General features: G+C 39.8%; 1 protein-coding gene across 1 annotated transcript in view; it reads right to left on the bottom strand.

Annotated features, from left to right (window-relative positions):
* The window catches only part of LOC121647077 (copine-8-like), an 88,772-nt gene that overhangs the window by 48,678 nt on the left and 15,120 nt on the right, over nucleotides 1–24,974 (bottom strand). The window contains exons 2-4 of the mRNA XM_041996234.1: nucleotides 22,807–22,847; nucleotides 12,732–12,778; nucleotides 9,636–9,739 (exon numbers count right to left, since the gene is read on the bottom strand). Of these exons, the coding sequence (XP_041852168.1) occupies nucleotides 9,636–9,739; nucleotides 12,732–12,778; nucleotides 22,807–22,847 (192 nt within the window). The remainder of the gene's footprint in view (nucleotides 1–9,635; nucleotides 9,740–12,731; nucleotides 12,779–22,806; nucleotides 22,848–24,974) is intronic.

Raw genomic sequence — 24,974 nt, 5'->3', positions numbered from 1 at the left:
AGAGTAGCAGAGAGAGCCAGTTAAAAAAATGGGGGAAAAAACATGCTACTCATGTATGTATGATTATTTGACTGCACATGCTCGCCCACACACAAACACACACACACACACACACACACACACACACACACACACACACACACACACACACACACACACACAGAAAAGCATTTGCTAGACTAGATGTCCCTCGGCACCTTGTGAGTGCACATTAGCTGTGTGTGTGTGTTTATGTAGATGACATCACTCTGCATCGGCACTGAGCCAGACAGGATTTCTCTTGGATCTGCATGGTTATTCTTGCAGGGGGGAGCGGCTGCTCAGAGCTCTATGTGAACAGAGCAACGATGACTAATGATGGTGCACAAACAAATGGGGCCGGAGAGGCAGGGAAACAACAGATGACAGCACGCTGACACTTGAACTTAGTTTTCTAACAGCTTTTTCAGACCTCTCGTAAAGCCTTCAAACTGACTGACACAAGGATTGGATTAGCATACAGGATATTCAAAGCTGTACTTTCTTCCTCCTATTGGGGGATTATCAAGAATATAGTTTTCTTCCAAAAAAATACTGGTATTGAGGGAAAGGGAAATGGATCTTCCACTGCTTATGTTGTAAGACAAAAGGGATTCAAAAGTTTTGCCATATTTGACCCAGATCTGATATTTTTATTAAAGTCTGAATGGCACAAATCCGATTTTTCAAATCCAACCCAGGCCACATTCTTATGTGCTACTAAATTGGATACATATCTTTTTCAAAGCGACCTCAGTCTAAATGGTGATGTCGCATTTCATCCAACTTTTACATCATTAAAAGTGAGAATGATCATCTGAGTAAATAAACAAATGGATAAAATGAATAAAATCTGAAAAAAATAAAATCGTTATTCCTCTTGTCTTTCTTGTGCGACAATCATTTAGATATCATGTGACAGCTACACTCAGTTGTGGAGTCACATCACATTTTCTAACCTCATCATAGACTAATTTTCCATGAATGACTGAAATACTGTGACCAAAAACAAAGAGGACAGAAAACAGTCCAACTTCTAAAATATCCTGATGAAGTAAAAATAAAGGGTTATACTTAGTGGAGTTGCTAATTCTTAAAGATCTCAGATAACGTGCTGACGTTAATAAAACCAACAAAGAATATTGGAGCCATTCATGCATTGAGTTACTGCCATGTGATTAGCTATTTGTGTTAACAAGCAATTAAATAAGTGTACCTATTGAAGTGGCTGGTGAGTGTATATTTAAGTAAACACCTGTGGCAAGTGTTTTTTTTATGAATATATTTTATATAAAAATTATATATAAAAATCCATAAAAGCTTCCTTAATGAGCTACTTGCACCACATCAAAATTGAACATTTATTGCTAACTTAAGACTCCAGTGAAAAACAAACTCAGTACAGCTCTATCTTTCTTTTGTTCCACTTTGTCAGGCATTTTCCATTATTTCTTAAAGTCTGATCCAATTTACCACACTTGATTAGAGAACCACCTACCCGAGGCTTTCCACTGGCTTCACTGAGCAGAATAAAAAAAATAAATAAATAAATCAGAGTGTGTTACCAGCAATGAGATAAGGGTTAACAGGATTTCCAGATGTGGATAGCAGCAGAGAATGAAAAGTGTGCTGATGAGCATATGTGCAGGCAGTTTGTAGGAAGCTTGGTGCTATCAGAATGAATGGATGACCTGACAAGATGTCACCCCTTCTGTAGCGATAAGAGAGGTAGCGGTAAAAAAAAAAAAAAAAAAAAAAAGATTGCAGGAGCTGCAGGAGTTACTGTGAAGACAACTTCTACACCTCAGGACGGAGTCCGTGGAAAGGAAGAGGGAAGAGTAAGCACTCATCCGATGATAAGAAATCTGAGAAGTGCATGTGTCTGCAGGGACACGTGTGTGTGTGTCGGATACATGCATGTTACAACTCAGCATAAGTGCAAAAGAATGTCTAAAATAACAAAGTGTAAATGTGTATCTGTGTGTAAGGAAGTGTGTGTGCGTGTGGGCGTGTGTGTCATTTTGGACATTTTCTTGTTTTGAGGGTAAGAGTTTGTGCGGCAGCCATGTCTTGGGAGTGCTGGGAGTGATCATAGGGCCATCAGACCAAAAGACAGTAACAGGGCCTGATGCTCACCCACTCACTATTAGGCCCTGCAGGGAGTCAACCAGGCCACACACACACACACCATCATCGTCCTCCATCACCCAGTCTTTACTGCTTGTCAGGTTTAAACATCTTGCATGATACTCTAGTCAGTACTCACACACACAAAAAATCTCTCACCAGTAATTCATACGCTTGTATACAAGATATAAAGATACACATATATTGAACACTACACAAAAAATACACACACTAGCTACTTTATTACACCTGTTCTATTGCTTGTTAACAAAAATAACAAATCAGCCAATCACATGGCAGCAACTCAATATATTTATCATATAAACATAGTCAAGTTCAAACTCAGCATCAGAATGAGGAAGAAAGGGGATTTAAGTGACTAAACGTAGCATGGTTGTTGTTCTAAGTATTTTAGAAACTGCTGATCTACTGGGATTTTCACACACAACCATCTCTAGGGTTTACAGAAAATGGTCTGAAAATGAGAAAATATCCAGTGAGCAGCAGTTGTCTGGACTAAAATGACTTGTAGAGGATGTAATAGAACAGCAGATTCTCATTATGGATGTGCAGCCGACAAATCTGCAGCAACTGTGTGATTCTGTCATGTCAATATGGAGTAAAATCTCTGAGGAATGTTTCCTTCGGTGAATCTATGCCACCAAGACTTAAGGCAGTTCTGAAGGCAAAAGTGGGTCCAACTCGGTACTAGCAAAGTGTCCTTAATAAAGTGGCTGGTGAACACACACACTTTACTTTCTAGAAAATAGAAACACAAAACTGATCCTCCCAGGCTTAATGCTTACATAAAATCTCTAATAAAATTGCCATATACTGGAATTCTATTACAAACAATAACTGGCCCAAACACAGTCAAAATCAAACAGCCACACCTCCCTTGACCTTCATGGCAACCCCCTACAGCTTGTAAGCACCATGTGGCCATTTGACAGTCCAACTAGCAAACAAACAAAGGGACCATTCCATATTTCATGAGCTTCCTTGGGACAATGCAGCAACAATTTCAGAGGTGGCTCTTAATTAAACAGTTAACGTCAAATTTCATTAAAAAATGTAGATCTCAAAATAATTAGCAAAGCTTTGGCCAGAAGAATAGGAAAAATATCCCCTCTAAAAATGCATCCTGACCAAACAGGCTTTAGTGAAGGTAGACATTCCTCTACTAACATGCATAGATTAATTAACATCATAGATTATTCTCTACATAATCTGGAATCCACAGTCATTTCTTTAGACGCAGAAAAAGCATCTGACAGAGTAAACTGGAAATTTTTATTTGCAACGTTAAACAAATTTGGGTTTGGGTCATCTTTCATAGATTGGATAAAAATATTATATAACAACCCAAATGCATGTGTGAAGACCAATGATCAAACTTCTCCAAGCTTCTGTTTGCAGAGAGGCACCAGGCAGGGATGCCTGCTTTCTCTATCACTTTTTGCTATTTTTATTGAACCCCTAGCTGCTGCCATAAGACAAAATAAAGAAATTAAAGGAATCCATGCCAAAAATATAGAACACATGATAAGTCTTTATGCTGATGATGTATTACTTTTCCTCCAGAACTCACCGGCATCTCTCCCCCAGACAGTCACTCTAATTAACACATTCTCATCAATATCTGACTACTCTATTAACTGGTCCAAGACTATTGTTATGCCCATTAACTGTGACCTACAAAACACACCCAATACTAAGATACAGTCTGGAAACATTAGATATTTAGGCATAAACATTTCCCCCAGGTTATCAGAAGTAACAAAGCTAAATTATGTCCAGCTACTTAAAGCAATAGAGGATGATCTCTCACGGTGGAGGCACTTACCCATATCACTCATGGGGAGGGTTGCCACAGTTAAAATTATGGTGCTATCTAAAGTAAACTACCTGTTTTCAATAATACCCACTAAACCATCCTCCAGCTGGTTTAAGTCACTGGACTCACATATATCTAAATTTTTATGGAAAAATAAGCCATCACGTATCAGTCTAAAAATTTTACAACAGACTAAAGATAGAGGTGGATTGGAGCTACCCAACTTTAATTACTTTTTCTTAGCTAACAAGCTGCAGTATATCTCCAAATGGCTTAAACCTAGCGGTCTGGATGAACCATGGTTAGATGTAGAGCAAGCATTGTGTGAGGATCTGGTTATCTCTGACCTGCCATTCATCAGCTCAGCCATCAAAACACATAAGTGTTTTAAAAGTGTCAATATCAGTTCTTCTTTAGTGGCTAGGTGGGAATTTCTAAAAATAACCAAATCCTCACTTTTTCCATGTAAGTTTATACCTCTCTGGAACAACCCTGACATCCTGCAAAACAAAATGCTTATCAATTTCACTCAATGGAAAAATAAAGGAATAAAACAGTTAGAACATATAATAGAAAATGGAAACTTTTTCTCATTTAATATTCTCACTTCACAATATGGAATCATTAGCAAAAAAATTTTAGAATATCACCAGCTTAAATCTATTATATGTAAAAAATATACCATTAACCAATTAAACTTACAGCTACCTATTAAGGTGGCAGAATTCATGAATCTCAATGCCCCAAAGCTATTTTCAAAAACATATAGACTATTATCTAAACTAGAAGACTCAATCTGTCTTCCAACTTCAAAATGGAAGGCTGACTTATCCAGTAACTTTAATAAAGATGAATGGTCACAAATATGTTTAAACACCTTTAAAATGACTAAGAATTCAAATATGCAACTGATACAATTCAAAATTCTGCATAGAACTCATTATATAGGACAAAGGATGTTCAGGATGGGTCTATCACAATCAAACATCTGCCCACACTGCAATGAAAACACAACTATCTCCATGCCTTGTGGTCCTGCACACCTGTCCGCAGGTTCTGGCTTCAGGTATGTGAAGACATGTCAACATGGTTTAAATGTAATATTCCTGCAAACCCCGCACTTTGTCTACTAGGTGACTTGGGTGACATTAATATGGCAATTAACTCTGCACACATGATAGGCACAGCATTATGCATCGCAAAGAAAACTATCCTTGTGAACTGGAAAACCAAAAATAATCTGTGTATTCAGCAGCTTAGGAATCTCTTAATACACCACATCAATAGTGAGACAATGTCTGACTCCTCAAAGAACAATTTAGCTGAATCTCATTCCCTCTGGTCCCCTGTGCTTAGCTCCATCACTTAGTGTAGGTTGGGGTCGCCTCGTGGCGGGGGGTGAGGCCACTGGTGGTGCCTGGGTCGGTGGGCGTCGGTCCTGGGCTGGGCGGCCGGGCTATTCTGGTGCGGGCTGGGCGAGGGTTCTGGGCTCTGGTGCCTGGGGGTGGTCCCCCTCCCTCCGAGGTGGTGGGGTCCGTATGTGCCAGGGGTTTAGGCCTGCCCGGATGTGCTGCCATGGTGTGGGTTGGTGCATGCCCTGGTGTCTGGTTGCCGCCCTGAGACCCAGGGTATGGCCGGGGGCAGGAGGGGTGTAGGGGTTTGAAGGGGGGCTGAGGGGGCTGAGGGGGATTCGGCGGATTACAAGGGGAGGTGCTGGGGTGTAAGACAGGTATGCTTATATGTTGTGTGTGTGTCTATGCTTTGGATGATGTTTGTGTGGGTGTGGGGGAATGTTTGTGTGTGAGCGCGTATGCATGTGCAAGGATGAGTGGGAGTGTGTAAGATCATAGGTGAGTAGGTGGGGTGGGGAGGAATGACATGACCCTGTGGGGGGCCTCGGGGTGGTGCGCCGTGGATCTGGGCTTTCCCGCTATTCTCCTTCCACTCCTCTCCTTCCCCCTTGGGTGTCTGGTGGGTGGGTGTCTTCTGGGTCGGTAGCGGCTCGTTGGCTGCAGTCGCTGCGTGGCCTGGTCGTAGGGGGGCGACTGTCTCTGGCCTGTCTTGCCCTGGGGGGCCTCCTGGGGAACGGGGGTGCCAAGTGCTGCTGGCAGCTCACAATTTGGAGGGAGGTTCTCTTCCCTTCGGACTTACATCCCCGGACCCCTCTTCTTCCCTGCTCTCTCTATCGCTCTTGCATACACACATAGACACACACATTTGGGATTTGGGAGGCATGCACGTCATGCGGGGTGTAGCCGGGGGGGGCTACCCAAGTGGCTTCCTTAGCTGCACCCTGTGGTGACTCGCCTCTCTGTTTAAATTACACTTAGACATCAAAACACCAACACAACACGCAAACAACGTCTGGGGGGTGTGTCTTGTGGTGCATGAAGGGCGGGACTACTAACATGACCTTGCTCCCAGCACAATATGGTCACTGCCCCCCAGTTTTACTTGCAAAAAACACACTCACCACAAACAGTCATGAGCGGGGAGGGAGGGGGAGGATGACAATGGGGACACCTCACACCCGTCTTCCCTGTGGCGCCGCCGGGAGCGGGCAGGGGAGGTGGTTGCCCTGGGGGCCGGAAACCGGGACGGCTGCGCTAATGAGGGGCTGCTGATCTTGGGGGATGCCCGGTCGGCAATAATTGCAAACAACACACACTACATAAACAGTCAGGAGCGGGGAGGGAGAGGGTATTGGGGACCTCTCACATCCCTGCTCTCCCTGGGTGTGGCTGGGGAGGTGGTTGCCCCAGGGGCCGGGTCCCGGGGTGGCTGCGCTGGTGGGCAGCTGGCTCTGTGGGTACATCGTCGGGGGGGGGGGGGGGGGGGGGTTGTGGTACAGTACAGGGGAGAGTGTGAGTGTGGGGTTATATGGGGTGCAGATTGGAGTAGGTGGAGGGTGGCCCATAGGCCTCCCCTTGGCAGAGCAAATTTGTTCAGCACGATACAGCAACCAGATTATCATTTTGCTTGCTATGATGCTGGACAGGACAGGTTAAAAAAAAAAAAAAAAAACAATAAGAAATGGGATTCCTCTGTTTTAGGAAAAACTGTTAAAAGCTATGAAAGGCGCACGTTAGGCATCCAGTGTAACAAAGAACTGCACAGGTAGATTTAACATCAAATTAGGTAAAAGAAAAATTGGAAAATAATGAGTATTTTTATTAAGATAAATGCAGTTCTTTTAAAACCACAAAATTCAGATTGCTGCACTGGCAGCTATCATGACTCTGAGCTAACTACCCAGGAATGAGGAGGACCCATGATTTCCATAATGTGGAATACAGGGACAGAATCAGAGAATTTAACACTGGAATCAATTGTAAACTATGGAATATCGTAGAATTTGTGGACATGATCTGTTATACCCACAAATGTATGAGTTTTTCACGTTGCCAGAGCCAAATGAACATGAAAAGCTAAATAAGAATTGACTGCATTTCAACTACTGCAGCTTCCCCATCTGTGTGACGTCACTTGCACTAACGGGGCTCACGTTTCCCCCAGAAGTTCAGCACAGGCTAAAAGGCTGGTAGAAACACCAAAGTTGTCCAAAAAATTTATTCAACACTGTGTGGCTCTACATAAAATTAAAAGGCTGCATCTGTTTCAGGTGAAGCATCAGGCTGAGGATACACTGACTGACTAACAAGGAGGAGTGTCACCAGAAATTGAGAGCAGCCTCCATCAAACTCACCCTGTAAGTGTGAGCTGCACCTGGAGGCTGTCCCGAGGAAGATTCATGGCAAAGAAAATATCACTCATTGTTGACTAAACTAGTGAATTTGTATGTGCTCACATACAAAAGGGAACAGTCAGACCAGATCCAAACCCAGTCTAAGTCCTTTGCTTTATGTGACCCTATCTTCGCTGACCCCCTTTCCTGTTAAACAACTGCCCAGTAAAGGCCTCTGGAGTAAAAAATAAATAAATCTTAAATAAATACCCTAAATAAATTTGATATTTACCGTATTTTCCAACTGAACTGTTGAAATTTTGATTTGACATTTTTCCCTGGAAAACAAATTAGGCAGCATTATAAAACACAAAATTCAATCCAAAAAAAATGGTGAACACAAAATTTAGGAAAAAAATAAATGGCGATAATAGATTTCATAGAAGACTACATCAGTTTCGCCAGTCTCTAAAAGAAATGGCACCTGACTCAGAGCCGGAGCTCGAACTCACACAGCTCCCAACCAAACCTTAAAAAGGCAAAGCTGAATACTTCCAGAACAGACAAGTCAGTTCAGTTTTCAGGGCTCAGGTAGAATAAAAAGGACGCTGCATGTACTGTAGGGAATGCAGTGAAAGAATGGCCAGAAACGAAACCTTCATTTGTAAATTCACAACATTAGACAATGAAACTTTGAAAAAGCACAACAGCTCAAAAAAAAAAAAAAAAAAAAAAAAAAAAAAAAATCAATAAAAAAAACAACACACTGCATGCTGTGATGAGTGTGACCAAAGCGCCCCCCCTCCGTGCAACACTTCAACGACAAGCAGCAGCAATCACAAGCGCTGAGGAATCGTGCATTATATTAAAATTCAACGTGGTATATAATACAGCCAAAGAATTTTTTATAAAATTTAAGTCTAAGAAGGTCATTTTCACAAAAAAGAATAACCCCCTTTCCAGCGCAGGAAAATTTTTCATTAAAAAAAAAAAAAAAAAAAAACATTGGCACATTTCCACAGACATTACCCAGTTAAAAAAAACTTTCCCTGCTTCACTTCCTGATTTCAAATTTACAGATTGTCACAAATTTCTTTTCATTGGCTGAATAATGAAGTGCTGTTGGGTCAAATTTCCAGGGCTCAACACATCTATGAACTTTGTCAAGTGTTAGTTCATACCACTCAAGAATATGAATTCTGAAATTTTAATGAACATGCAAGGTGCAAAATATGTAAAAAAAATAAGAGAAGAAATAAATAGAAATAGCAAAAAAATATAAAACACTTGGTCAAAGATGGGGAAATGAGGCACACTGAGGTTGTTTATTGCTGTAGGAGCTGCAGAAATGCCAGTTTTAACATAGTAGGTTCCAGATGAGTGGTGAGCTCTGGGAAACTGTGTGCTGACCCACAGATACCCAGTCAGCGCTTAAGGCAGTCAATTAAAATTGCATGATCAACTGTGTCAAACGCTGCACTTAGGTCTAAAAGGATTAAGACTGAGCAATCTTCTGTATCTGCTGTTAAAGCGAGGCAATTTTAACTTTCATGAGGGTTTTTTTGCATTACATACCACCATAAAAAATGTTACTTAATGTTACTTTGTAATTGGCTAAATGAATTAAAAAGCGCACAATTAACAGTCTGTTTAATACATAAGAATCATAAGAACTGATGGCATTAGTACTGATTTCTGAAAATAAATAATATTTCATCACAAAACCCTTTTTTGGGGTGGGGTTGCTATCTGTCTTATTTCGAAGTATTGAAAGAATTGTTAAAAGTGACATGAAAACTTGATTTTTATTTAAAGAAAAGAAGACTTCCATTTACCTTTGCTCAAAGCATGAATATTTCACTCATAACTCAACTTTGCACAACACAAAGCAGCACTTCTGCACCACAATTTTCACAATAACAAAAAAAAAGAACAACATATGAGCACACATAAGTCTGGTTAACTCACAGGTCAAAACGTAGATTCTGTCTCTCCTCAAAGAAATAGTCCAGGATGAATTTACGAACAAAGTCAGGATTGAGGGTGTTGTCTATGACTTCTGTCCTCCCAAACTAGAAAACAAATAAGAGCGATTGTATTTTCATGCTGGTTACATTTAATAAACACTTTCTAACCATGCATTTGAAAACATAAGCATTACTTGCATTATGACTTTTGACAGCTGGATCTTTATTGGTCATTTACAACAAGATTAGCTTGTTTAGGCAAATAATTTGTTTAGACTGTACAAACAGGCTCTGTCCAAGAAAAATGTCTCCAAAGGGAGACTAATAAAGATACTTTGACTTCAAAAATTAATTTGTTTTGACTAAAACTGGCTGATTTGGATTGACATTAGCTTCTTTAGAGTAACAATAGTTTCTAGGACTCAATTACTCAATTACTTACTATTTGTGCTGTTATTAGTCATTACTAGCATTAGCTTAGGCTAATGCAGACATGATGTCAATAGACTGCTGCGATTACTGCAAACTGTCTAAATATAATAATCATAATCCACATATTTGTGTCTCAGCACACTGTCTTAGCATTTTTTCTATTTTGTTTTTAGCAATAATTAAGAGTTCATTTTAAAATTGAATCATCATCAGCTTCTGTCTGTGGCATCCTTAATGAAAATATTGAATATTTGAAAACCATCCTGAAATTTACCAAATGCTGACATCTAAGGCAAGGCAAGTTTTTTTGTATAGCACATTTCATGTACAATACAATTTAAAGTGCTTTACATAAAACATTAAAAGCATTACAGCGGGGTGCAGTAAGCAATAACAAGGGCATCAAAAGTAAACTTTAAAAGAAATAACAGAAATTAAATAAAAACAGAAAGAAAAAAGCTAAAATAAAATAGATTAAGTGCAAGAAATAAAGTTCCAGTGTGGGGAACAGTTGTTTTGATAAAAGCAGCAAATAGAAAAGTTTTTAACCCTGATTTAAAACTGCTGAGTTTCAGCAGACCTGCAGTTTTCTGGGAGTTTGTGCCATGTTTAAGGAGCATTAAAGCTGAATGCTGCCTCTCCATGTTTAGTTCTGACTCTGGGATCAGAAAGTAGACCTGACCCTGATGACCTGAGTTATCTGGTTGTTTCATAAAGAACCAGAAGATCCTGAATGTATTTTGGTCCTAAACCATCCAGTGCACTGTAAGCTTATAGCAGGATTTTGAAGTCAGTTCTTTGACAGACAGGAAGCCAGTGTAAAGATCTGAGGACTGGAGTTATTTGATCTACTTTCCAGTCCTGAGGAATGGAGCAGCAGCGTTCTGAACTAACTGCAGCTGTCTGATGGATTTTTTTAGGGAGACTTGTGAGGACAGAATTACAGTAGTCCAATCTACTAAAGATAAATGCATGGACAAGTTTTTCTCAATCCTGCTGAGTCATCAGTCCTTTAATCCTTAATATGTTCTTTAAGTGATAAGAGGCTGACTTCACAACTGTTTTAAATGCTAAAATTCAGGTGTGAGTCATGACAATTACCAGATTTCTGACTTGGTTGTTAGTTTTGAACTTAGATGTTTGAAGCTGGGTAATGACTTTTAATCTTTCTTCCTTGGCTCCAAAAACTATTATTTCGGTTTTGTCTTCATTTAACTGAAGGAAGTTCTGGCACATCCAATCTTTAATTTTAACGATGCAGTTGATTAGAGTTTGAATAGGACTGTAGTGTCCTGTTGAGATGGTTATGTAGATTTGTGTGTCATCGGCATAACTGTGGTAACATATTTTGTTGCTTTTAATAATTTGAGCGAGTGGCAGAATGTAGATGTTGAACAACAGTGGCCCCAAGATAGAGCCTTGGGGAACCCCACATGTTATTTTGGTTCACTCAAATTTATAGTTACCTATAGACACAAAGCAGTCCTGGTCTTTTAAATAGGACTCAAACCAATTAATTACTGTGCCAGAAAGCCCTACCCAGTATTTCAGCCAGTCTAATAAGATGTTATCATAGACCATGTTAAATGCAGCACTGAGATCTAAAGCACTGAAAGTAAAAATTTAAAAAAGCCTTTCAGGGTGAAGATTTTCACATACTGAACGTGTTGAATGTGAACTTAAAAATATTCGCAATTTGGCTTGTAATGCCAAATTGTGCACCACTATTTTCTTGTTTTAATTTCATAAATATATGCCAATCTTCCTTTTGTTTAGATGGCAACGGTGGCTTTAACCACCATAGATAGCGCTGGCGCTAACAGGACTTTTGATCTTGATTTGAAGTCAAACCGACTGTGTTAATGAACAGAGGTTTTCAAATGGTGTTTAGTAATATGCCACTCTATATAAAATAAAACTCATGACACAACACCTGACACCAGCATCCCATGTTTTGGACCAGACATGGTTAGACCATGAACTGGTGGAACAATTTTGACAATGACGTGGTTTTCACAAAGGAAAATTTGCTGATTTCCAGGAAATTGCTGTTGATTTGATCTATGTTTGCAGTTAGTTTGCAGACCTCAAATTCTACAGAATTTGCATGGACCCCTTAAGTGCTGACCCTGACAAAACTGGTCTCCAAATAAACACTACAACTTCATAGGGTTAAGAAGTTTACAGTTTTTATGTGTTCATTTGAAAAGTTAAGTGAAGTAAGATGGTTGGCCAGTCTGAATGCAATTAGGAAGGATATCGGGACCCACAGAAGTTAAAAAGTTGGAAAACTGAAGTCACTTTTTGATCCTGACTCACTTAAAGGGCCCAGTAGGACTTCAAGTTTACATTTCATAAACTAGTCTCGTATGGCATATCTATGTTGTCTATGTTGTTAATCTTTAAAACTAAATTCTCTGAGCAGTGCTACATGAAAAAATGCATTGAGAGTCTCCCTATCAACATCGCCACCAGAAAGGGTAAACTTGTATAAGTAATGCACATAAAGACACAAACAGTTTTATGTGAATATCCTAGGAGTTACAGAGTGATCGGACAAAACATTTTCCAAGCTTCCTGTAAAAAACTAATACAACTGAATCATTAAAATATTTCTTATGACCGCTGCCAACAATCCCCACCACCATCTCAGGTCTGTACTCACCTCTCTCCATTCTCTGTTAGCTATTCCTTGAGTGTACAGGACACAAACTGTTAAATAAGAAACAAAGCAGAGAGAAACAAGGGTTAGATTGAAGAGTATTTAACAGTGAGCAAGCAACACTGAGAGGTCAGCTGAGAGCGTGTTTATTCCCTGAACCCTGTCATCAGAGGAAAACTCCCTAATTAAATGTCAATAGACCTTTGCCTTACAGCACAATGGTATTTCAGAGAGGACAAGAGGAGGAAGTGAAGGGCAGTACGTGGAGGGGACTGGTGAGTGCTTGAAGGAGTCCTGGATTGTATTTTGAGGACAAACCAGCACTGAGAAGAGAGAGAAGCAATCAGCTGACACTAAAATGGCATTTCATTTGCATTCTAGCAGCTTTACAGTATTCACATACGAGTCACATGTCAGCCACTGGCAGCTCTGAAAAACCAGAGAGACCAGACACTAATAAATTTGTTACCTGTGTTTGCATAATGAAAGTGAAAAGTGAATAGTGTTGAGGTAAAAATACAAACTGAGACAATGTTTTTAAGCCCGGCAGTCATTTTTATCACAGTGTGATGAAAGGTGTGCCATTTTACCTTTTGTCCCTATGCTTTAATTGTTTCATGTTTTCTCTGTACGTTGGCAAATGACTCTCCAGATACAACGTTTGATCTCAGTGAGATTACACTGATAAGCATGGGTATGGAGCGCAAACTTCATTTTGTAGAATTTAAGTATAAAGCTTCCAGTCATGCATAAGGGGTTAGGGGTGGACTTTGAATGTTTTGTTTAAAACAAACAAACTAAACCTTTTGAATAACGTATTCCCGTCCTCAACACAGTCAGTGCTGAATCAAGACTTACTGAAGGAGAAGACGAGACTACCAACAAAGAGTTTAAATTTCTGCATATCTCATCTATTGGTGAATGCAGAACAACTTCTGTTTCCACCAAATAAGTGCAAAACATGGAGCTGCATCAGATTCTAGCGGTCCTGGGTTGATCGTATTTCCATTGGAACTTTTATTGCGTTCTTCTACATCTGACCACAAGCCATTTTTCCCAACTATTGCTCTACATGTATCTATTATTTGGTTGTGTTTACCCACAATACCCTGCATTTCCCCACAATGCTCTTTATGTTGTAGTCTGCCTCCTGCATTTGGTTCCTTCAAAGCGAACCAAGACCTACATTTGTAGCTGGACCAGAGTTTGCTTTTTTGATCTGCATCAGAGTTTGTTTGCACGTTCACACCTACCAAATGAACTGGATGTTCCGAAGAAAACAAACTGGGATTTGAATCAGACAGGCTGGTGTGAATGTACAAGTCCTTCTTCTTTTTGTCACAGGCTAGTGGCTAGCGGAACATTTTTGTTAAAAAAAAAACTGACTGATGCATTGCCACCACCAAGTGGTGGGAAGCTGGATTGCAACTGAGCTTGTAATGGAACAAAATAATATTTCCTGTGTCTCAAATTGATAACCCATTCAGCCCTCACGGCCCACAGTTGCAAAACTGAATGTTTCCTGCAGCATTCATGCTAGTCCAGAACCACTGCAGTAGTGTTTGTTACAGGTTGAAACCTAGGTGTCGTTATAATATAGTCATAATTAATTGACATTTACACTCACTTGAAGTTATTGTAAGGAATTATGAGCCATTCTTTGTTAAACATTACTTCCGTTTATTGGTGAGTGGCTGTAGACCTATATATAATGTATTTGTTTATCGTTCAGCTCAGAAGGACGAAACTAGCTGTTCATGGTTCACACTGTCACATATTTACCCCAAAAGTATTGTTTTTGGACACGCTAGCTAAAGTAAGTTAAATTTATCAGTCTCATATCAAATGAAATCAATGTCACTGTCACGTGAAGCTGAAGAATCACAAAGTTTTTTCAGTTAGATATTGTTGCCTTTATTTTATATAACTTTCAATATTAATGAGGTTTGCTAGTGACACAGCTGTATAATCTACTAGACATAAGACACATCTATGAAGACAGATCAGGTTCAGATATCTAGTGAGAATAAAACAGGAAGCAAGGGGACGTCTTTAAATCATTGGTGCTGTGCAGATTTTGGAGAAACTGGTCTGATTATTCAGGGGCCATAAATGTAGTGAGAGAAATTATGAACAGGTTCTGAGATTCAAATCAGGGGAACTCTATAATAAAGTAGTTGACAGGTGGTAGAAAGGATTTATACTTCAGATATGCAGGGACAGGTCTAGAAAAGTTTAGATGGGGGACCAGGCACGGGCACTGACCAGGAAAAGGGGAAAACAAATATCAGATGTATTTATTAAGGTTTTGATTTTATGTAATATTGAACTGATTATTACAGCTAAAGCAGTCATCTAATTTAAAACAAGGAAGAAACCCCCAAGTGATCATTATCTTGCTCTTTCTGTTTATGCAATACAGTAAAAAATAGGCATATTTCAGGCATAGTTGCAAATGGTGATTAATCATGATTACTTATGATTAATTTGTAAGCTGTGATTAATCTGATTAAAAATTTCCAATCACTTGACAGCACTAATATATATAAATGTTGTCATCTATAAAGTGATTTAAAGTGATGCTTAAAAGAAGTATGTGCAGCATTGTTTGGATGTGATGACCTTATTATCAGATAATAAAGTTGAGGAGCCTGCTTCAAATCATGTTCATGAAAAATAAATTGTATTTATTTATTCTATTTATTTTTGCTGCTAAAAAACAACAGTAATATACACAATAACCACTGAACAACAACTTTTGCCTGTCCTTTTCCTGTGTGGTAGCAAAAAATGAAAAACAGAAGAAACAAACATTCAGCAGACATGGGCTTGTCAGCTTATGTTACTTGCAAAGGCAACTCTGAGACGGTAAACTGGGCTCCTGCACTAGCATGCATAAAATAAATAAAATTGATCTTGTGACATGTGATTGCGATTATGCCTTCTGAGCCAACATTCATCTTAATTAACTGCAGCACTTATTAATTGAAAATCTATGCAGGAGGTAATATTTGGCCTGTTTGCTACTGATTAAATAACTAGTGAAACAATAATTTCATTTAATTTCATTTCATTAAACTTTATTTTATTTAGCCTGGAGAGCAAACACAAAGAATACATGAGCTTACTCCTCTGCCTCTGGAGTAGCCACAGCAGAGTTCAAAAGCAGCAGATGTGTGTTACTGAGCTCATGTCATGGACGCCATAGAAACCACTGCCAGGCAAAAATAATAAGCTTTACAAGGGCACTTGTCAAGCAGTAGATAGTATAAATCAACAAGAGAGCAGTCAGTTGATGTTGATGTGTTACAAAGAATGAGCAGCACTGACAGAAACCAAATTATTATGGCTGGAGGACTGGGTCACAGCATCTTCAAAACAACAGGTCTTGCGGGGTGTTCCAAAAAGTAGTCCAAGGAAGGACAACAGCCAGAGTCGTGGGTGCCCAAGGCTTAGTCAGGCATGTGTGGAGTGACAACTGGCCCATGTAGTCCAATTCCACAGAAAAAGTTATGGCAGAACAGCAGAAAACCTTAATGAAGACTGATAGAGAAGTGTCAGGACACATTTGTTTTTCAAATGTTGCCTACTGTCCACTGCAGACACAATCTACAATGTTTATGTAAGTATCTAATAGACAGTGGAGATCTTTAAAGGAGCCTTTTTTCTGTCTCCTGCATCTTTATTGTTTGTAATTTGCAGTAAAGGGGCAGTACCACCAGAAACTGTCACAGCTAGAACCTAGCCATTAGAACTACGGGTGGCAGGAACCATGGTGGCGGTGTTGAGCAGTATAGCTGATGTGCAACCAGCGAAAGGAACAAAGAAGAAGAAGAACCCGTGGCGTTTAACGGTCGCACAGATCAGTAGTGTCTACTGCGCTTCTTCCTTTTATGTCTCTTTCTGTCATGATCTCATCCACTGTTACCATGTTTGCTATTGTCTGAAACTGACATCGGAACTTGGAGGTGAACGCTGAAAAAAGTTTGCACCTTCTTTTGGTTTAGCCTTCACACTGCACTTTACTCCACTTAGACAACATCACGCAGTTACATCAACTGTTTGCTAAACGCGAAATTGTCTGAAACAACCACTTACCAAGATGAAAAATGTAGGATTAAAAAAGAAAATCCAGCCTATCCAGTGGCCAGGACTTAAAACAGAAAACTCTGGTGTTTAAACCTAATGCAGTTTTTTACAAAACGCTGCCCAGTAAAGGCAGTGAGCTATCCAGTGTGTTACTTTAAGTCAGGGCAACTTAATTCAGTCCTATTAGGGCCACAGTCCAACAGGTTTTCAATGTCTTCCTGCTTCAACACACCTGATTTAAATTAAGTGGATCTAACAGCCTATCAGGTTCTACACAATGACTAATTTGACTCAGGTGTGTTGGTACAGGGATACTTGAGTAGCCCTGCTCTACAACCTATTCTACATCAGTTCCTCTCTTTGGTTCACTTAATGGCTTGTACACTGCAAGTGAATCACACCAGGTGTTCGCTTGCAAGTCAAGCAAGACTCCCAGTTTTCAAGCAGACAAGAGTTTGCATCTTTGGTCCACACCAGAGTGTTAATGAGTGCTGATGCTATCCGTGGAAGAGGACCAAACAGCGGCTGTGTGAATACACCCTAACTCACCCCGTTACTCCCTTGTGTACTCTTCTCAGCCAAAAATTGCTACCGCTTGAATTTAACTGAGCATTTATCTAAGAGCCCCCCCTTTGCAAAGTCCTGTACATTGATGAAAAGCTGACTAATCCAATGCTCAACGTGATGTCAGTTTGGATCTGGTGTCATCTGTTTTTGTCTATGGCAAAATAAATTGGAAACATTCCCATACTAAAAAGTTAATGTGTGCCATTACATCATATATCATAGTAAAGTTGGGAACACACTATACAACAGTCAATAAATCAATTTCTCTCCTGATTTTTGTGGCACCGTAAAGCTAAACCATTAGCTTAAGTTAAGTGTGGAGTCAATATGTATTCCTTAAGGGTTTTATTGATGGAAGTAGCCTGTTTTTTTCTGCCACACTGTAGAAAATAATGTCCAGAATCACTCCAGATTCACTCCAGATTTTCATTTTGATCACAATTCATCTTCTGCGGGATGGGGATGTTGTGGAAAAACAAGCTGGATCCATCTCCCCTCTCATCTGGGTTTAAGCAATCTGCTTCTGACGTCTTTCTGTCGGTTAACAGACGGCACCTTTAGAGGTTTTTGAGGAACCCATCCAATGGGAAACTTACAGCTGTTTTAGTAGAAACAAAAAGGACCAAGACTATATAAGGCAAGCAGGTTTTTTATTATGTAGCTGTTCAGGTTGTTGCATCAGAAACGTTTTGCAATGAACTCGTTAAATAAATTCGTTCTTTAATGTTTTCATGGTACTCTGGATGAGATGTCTTCTTGCACTATTGTTTAGATTGAAAGGCAATACAACAGTCACCTATAATGGAGATGAATTCTTTCCAATAGTACTCATAAATTGTCACCTCCTCCTAGTTATCGGTCTCTTTGTGAATGTAGTACATTTGTTTCATTCTGAAGGTGCAGGCTCTGACAGTGTTCCTGTTTGCTTAATGCCCCTTTCCAATCTGCTGAAGCAGAGAGTAGCTACAATACACACACACACACACACACACACACACACATGCTCACAAACATGCAGAAAAGTAAAACACTGGATTGCTGTTCAGCTGTATAAGCTAATATGAATATGGTCCATGAGCTTGCCCAAGGCTTTGGAAGTGTGCACCATTGTGTGTGTGTGTGTGCGTGTGTGTGTGTGTGTGAGTGTGTGCATGCGTGACTCTGCCGAGGCGGTCTAATGCTGTGTGACTGGGGCCAGTGCTGTCAGCAGAGCAGAGACATGGACGCAGCACAAGTGCCTCCTTGCATAAACGTTGGGGTGGGCAGGGATGCTCGTCCTCCCTTTCCCACCATCTGACATTTAAAGGTCCAATCCACGATTCAGGGGGCTCACCAATTATGGGTTTGCACACAGCCAACCATGCTTAAAAACACCAGTGGGTTATCACTCAGGGGCAAGAATGAGGACTAAACAAGTTAAGAAGTAAAAGAAAAAATGATATTTTCAATTACCATTATTTTCCTTCACTCTTGGTTATTTTTATGAGGCAGATTCAAAAATTTATAAAGGAATGACAACAAGAGACTACTATCCTCAAGCTTGTCTGTGCAAGTGTGCTTGTGTATGCAAGTTTAAGAGGATCAGAGCACCACATTGAGTCAGGATGGAATTAATTGTTTTGCAACAACGAGGCTGATAAGCAACTAATTTCATCATTCACATGACAAAACGCTGTGAAATCGTCAGTGATTTGTGCTTTTTGCACATAAGCAGCCAAACAAGAGTGTTGCTCAAATAAAACAGTCCTGACTCAAAAGTTTTGATCTGAGATAAAGCTCAAAATATAACAAAATATAAGTCCTTTTAGATATTTACTGTTTCATCACTGCTTGTTGTCTTCCGCAACTTCCATGTAGTACAGAGCTGATCGGCAAGGTGATGCCAGGGATGGCACCTGACTCTTCCATGTGACAGCTATGAAAGCTTTCTCATGTAAATGTGACTTAATGAATGGCAGCTGAATAAAACATTAGATCTGTCTTCGTCCTGGGCAGCCAGTGCACAGAGAGGTGACTGTGCACAGCGTCCACAGCCATACATAAAAGTAGAATGTCATCATATCCACAGGTGTGAGTCATATGATGCAATGCTCCTAACTTGGAGGTTTGGGTTAGATGGTAACCAATTCACGGCAAACTTTCCATTTGAAGAGCTTTTATTTAAACATCCACCGTCACACAACACACACACAATTAATTTGCATTATTTGTAGTTCACTTCCATCACGTTGATGTGGTTTTTAACCGTACGGGGGTACCAAATTTAAAAAAATAGTCTAGTATTGATTTAAACTTTTTACTGTTTAGAGTGATATAGGAGTGTGGCATACACTTATATTCAAAAGTAAGAGAGAACGTCAGCAGAAAAAAGATTTTTAGAGTTAACAAGTTATTGAGTTTAATTAGTGCAAAACATTAACATAGTCTTCCATAATGAAAAGCTGTATAACCAAAGCTGATTTTTCCTTGACTTTTTAAAACGTTCCCATTACTTTTTACAGAGGCAGTAATTTGCAAAAGGAATTGATTAAACCGATATTATTTGGCTTGCAACCATGATTGAGGGTTTGTATGTATTACCATTTTTGATTAAATTATTCAGTGATATATATATGTGTATATACACACACACAGTATACAGACAGAATTTATCACTGATTAAGAGGAAAGCATAATTTAAAAATGCAGCATGTCAGAACAACGTTAAGAAGTATGGGTGTTTCAGTGTCAAGGGTAAAATTATGGAACAACAGAACAGATCAATGAAAGGAAAGTAAAAACATAAACCAGTTTAAGAGAAGGTACAAAATGCAAATATGAAATAAATATAAGTTGAAGCTTGAAGAACACTAGTTTAACAAAGGACGGTGATGATGGTGTGACAGTGTTTGAAGCCAGAAATATTGTGGTGTTTTGTCTTTTTGGGAGGAGGAAGGAAATTGAGTGTGTATATTTTTTATTGTGAAGTATGAAATTTGAGTTGTGAAATAGAGTTGGAGTGTTAGTATATTGCAGAAATGGTGTAGGGCGTTATAAGCTTATACTTCTGCCTACTTCTTTTCAGACATGAAATGGGAAAATGTAAATATTGTAAATGAAAGAACATGTTGGAAATAACCTTTGAAATGAAATGAAATATGAATGCAGTATATAAATATTAGGGATGGGCGCGACTAGTCGACTAATCGATTAGTCGAAACTGTGAACAAAGTCTATGTTTTTTTTATTATTATTATTTATTTTTTTAAAGTTGACGTTTTGTTTGGAAGAGTTCTATCTCCATTCTCTTGTTTGCATGAGCGCCTCTAGTGGTCAGTCAATATTGCAACTCGAGCATGCATTCCCACTTGTCAACGCAAGTGGCCTACATGCCAAAACAAGTTCTAGGAACGCATGGCAGCCATGATACCTACATGGATGAGTTGCTACCAGCAATTATGTCCCAGTACTAAGAAGAGCTGGAGAGGAGCAGAGATGCACAGCGCAGTTCAGAGCGGTAAGGAGGGGAAGGGAGGGAAGGGGGGAATGTCAGAGCAGATAAAGTCGCTCTGAGAAACTGCCTGTTTAGTGGTGAAAGTTTTGTTACAAGCTTTAGCAATAAACACCACACAGCTCCTCTAGTTCCAGCAGAGTCCCCTATCTGCTTCACCACTGCTGGGTAAAGTTAAGGGAGCGAAACATATATTGTATATAAAAGATGGACGGAGCCTCTGTCACACCACCCGTAGGTTTTTGAAGAGCTGAATTGAAGCTCATTGGGCCGTTCCCACCATCACCATCTTGACTGCTTCACGTGTGTTGTGATTCCTGGAAAATCCAAAATTGGGCAAAGAGGTGGAGCTGAGAAGAGACTGTGAAGGTGGGGGTGGATGATTGACACCTATCAAACTCCAAGCTGCCTGTAGCTAAGAGCTAATCGAGCTAACCTAGAGCTATTGGTAGCTAACCAGCTAACGGAGGTAGGCAGGCTGAAGTTCGCTGTTAGCCGGCACTCTCCCTTCTTGCCACAGATATTGGATACCTGTCAATCAAAAGGACATGCCCCTAATTATGCCAAATTTCAAGATTAAACAGATGAGTTAGAAAAAAATTCAACCCCCTCACAGTTGTCTTAAAGGAACTTGAACTTGACCTATTAGTCCTAAAATGTTTTTTGTACCAGGCTTTAAATGTGTTTATTTCTGCTGTGAAGTTGGTCTTTTTAACATGTAAGTCTATGGGGATTGACTCTGTTTTGGAGCCAGCCCCTAGCGGATGATGGGTGAGGTTGTCGCTTGGAGCTAACCCTGAAACTAGCTGCAGCTTCACCCAGGAGGAATCACCTCTCCTCCGCCTCCCGACCTCGGTTTGGAGGCAGAAGGTTTACCGGCTGTTTCTGTTGGAGTTTTCATCGATAGTGGAGGCACCAAACCAAAGCAACATGGTTAATAAAACAACAGAAATGTGTCTTCAGGAGAGAAAAGACCAGACGGAAAGACAAGGAAAATAACTGATTTTGTTGTTGCTGAACTTTCCTGTGGGTGCGGTATTTAACTCACGTAGCATAACAGCCTTCATATAAATGCAGGTTCAATCTCCCTGACCCCCTTTCTCATCTACCTGCTGAACAATAAACAATATCAGAGCCCACTCTATGTTAGAAATATAGCAATGTTTTCTTTTCTTTCTTTTTTTTATTTCATTATTGATGGCATCATGATGAAGTCACGACTAATCAACAAATCGATTTTGAAAGGCCTGACTTAAAAATAACCTAAATTGCCCAAACTTGGGGATTCCCTGGTGGCATGGGGGGAAGGGGGGCATAAGTGGTGCCAGTTAAGATATGTCTTGGGCCGGCTTTGCTGTACACAAAAATATTAAAAAGTTAAAAATGCTTTACAATAACATGTTGTAGACTTTTTTTAAAAAACGAAACCAGACTTAAGAAAACTAAACTGAAAAGCTATTTTTATACATGGTTTTTTAGATTTTATAAGATTAAGTTGAAGGTTAATTCACAAATTTGAGTTGCGCACCTAAATCATTTTGGCTGCAAGTAATTTTTTTGCCAAGTGCAACAGTGCTATATTACTCAAAAATGTATTTCGAGCCTGGCTGGTACATGTGTGGAGATGATCTGGCTCCCCTCACTCACATTAGGAGAAGAGAACAGTGACGAATACGACCCTTGACATATGCAAATGACTACTGATTCACCAGGAAAGGCACAGTGTGTATGTGTGTGTGTGAGTTGTAAATCCAAGCCTGTTTGTTCAGTTAAAATCTGTCAGCATGTTGTGGATGTTTGTCTGCAGGATTTAATGTTGGACTCTACACATGTACTTAAGTATGTGGGTAGCTTTGTGCGTGAGGCCTGCTGTGAGCTGTTGTATGGACATGTTGTGTGTGTGTGAAAGAAAAAGAAAAGAGATGAACTTACTTGGATCAGACTTGGAGAATGTGTCTCTATCCAGCAGGTTTCTGAAAAACAAGACAACAAAGAGCCACATTGACTTAAATTAATTACACAGCTCTCCTACCTTAACAATGAAAGAGCATCTAGTAAGTTATTAGATCATTAAAACTCCTCTAATTAGCTTCCCCACCCGCCTTGACAACTTGCTTACACATAATCCTCTCCTGACTTCATTAACAAAAGCCATTTCTTCCAATCATCCAGGCAGCAACATAAAGCAGACTACAATATCAAACTTAAAGTGGAGCTTATGTATATTTCAAGCATACAGATAAAGCACTAGAACCAAGGACCTATTTTTTTTTTTAGTTCTCTGCACTCCCCCGGTGCCAGAAGCAACAGCAGAGGCTGCCATCAAAATTACATGACACTCCAGTCATGGCTCTTTGCATGGGGATGGATAAATGCACAGATGAGTCCCATAACAGAGCAGATGCCCAGCACTAGTGAGGTTCTCCATGATTGAACAGCTCTGGAAGAATTAAATATGTGCATAAAAATGAGGCCCAGTTTGCCTGAGAGCTGACAAAATGGAAATTGTGGAAGAACTAAGGCTCTAGGAAGGAAAACCTGGCAAGTTACATAACCAGAAGGGGGCTTCGCAGCTTGAACAAACCTCTGAGGCAGGAAGATGATGCCAATGATGCTGAAGTGCCAGCCTTGAGTGCTCCTTGACTGGCCATAATCACCTCTAAGTATAATTCAAAATGTGGTTTTGTAGTAAGCATGGGTCCCGCATAATCTTGACAGGATGAAATGAAAACCTTACAATCTCTGACTTTAGGACATCGCCAGCTATTGAGGAAAATGCAGGGTTTCTGTGTATTCATCCATAGACCAGTTTGGACCTGTAAAGATAACAGGTAAGTTGTTGTTGTTGTGTCTTCCTGAAAGCAACAGGAGGAGGTCTTATGTTTCTTATTTAAGGCTGAAAATTAAAAAGCCCAATACCAGACTAGCATCACATCTATCATGTTCAAATCAATTAGATCAGGCATTATTTATAGAGCACCAATCAAATACAAAGCCATCTCAATCACTTTTAAAGATACAGTCAAATCCATTTCTAATCCAGTTCACTTCAACTGACTGCAATCCCATAATTAGTAGCCCCATCTCAAAACTGAGTCCTATTACATAATCTGTAGCTGAGGGCCGAGCCTATTAGTCTAATGATAAATAAAGTGTGGATTACAGCTAATCTCTTTGCTAAGTCACAGTTAAAAAGAGGTTGTCCAGACAGAGGTCCTAGTAGATTTTGGCTAATCTTAGCAGATGATATTTACACAAAGCAGACCCTTTTAGATGTGAAAATGACTCATTTGGTTACAAATTTTTAAACCAGTTGGAGTTAAACTGAATGTTTCCCCTGACATTTAAAAGATTTCCCTTAAAGCACCCAGTGATGCTTATTGCCAACTCAGGGGAAAAATTAGGAGAATTTTGTGTCATGTCCAAACGAAGCCAAATTTAGTATCTGCTGATGTTTTCCACAAGAAACTGTATTTTGGGAGCCCGAAAACTCTAATTATTTTTAAACTAGTCTCAAAGTGAATAAATCTGAAAACACCACATTTCATTTCTGTGGTTTACAACTTATACACATTTTTCCTGAACTGATGACACTATATATGAAGGTAAAAATGTGCCAAAAACTTGTAGATTTGATGTGAAAACCTGTAGAATACAATGTGAGAAGTTGCGCATCAAAAATCTGAAAAAATAGTCCATCTGACAAATTATCTTCAATAGTTTACTTATAATTAAATTTTTTTTCAAGTGTTCATTTTGCTTTACAACCTCAACTTAGCGATTACAACTTCCTGAATCTGCTGCTGCAAGTCACAAATGTGCTCTCGCGAGTCACAGCGTGATAAAACTGTGGCCTGACTTTTGGCTCATTTCTTGCGAGATATTTGTGCCAAAACTAACTTGTGTCTGAAGATGTGAGAGCAGAGGAGGGGGGGTGGGGTGGGGTGTGGGGTTCGGGGCTTAACCAATCAGAGTGAATGGTTGTGAGCCCAACGTGGGTCATCAATAGTTGAGCCAATCAGAGTGAACGCGGGTCATCAATAGTTGAGCCAATCAGAGTGAATGGTCGTGAGACCAACGTCTCCAGAGTTTCTCTTGTC

The sequence above is a fragment of the Melanotaenia boesemani genome, chromosome 10 (genome assembly GCF_017639745.1).
Source record: "Melanotaenia boesemani isolate fMelBoe1 chromosome 10, fMelBoe1.pri, whole genome shotgun sequence".
NCBI classification, from domain to species: domain Eukaryota; kingdom Metazoa; phylum Chordata; class Actinopteri; order Atheriniformes; family Melanotaeniidae; genus Melanotaenia; species Melanotaenia boesemani.
This window is presented reverse-complemented; position numbering and strand designations above follow the sequence as displayed.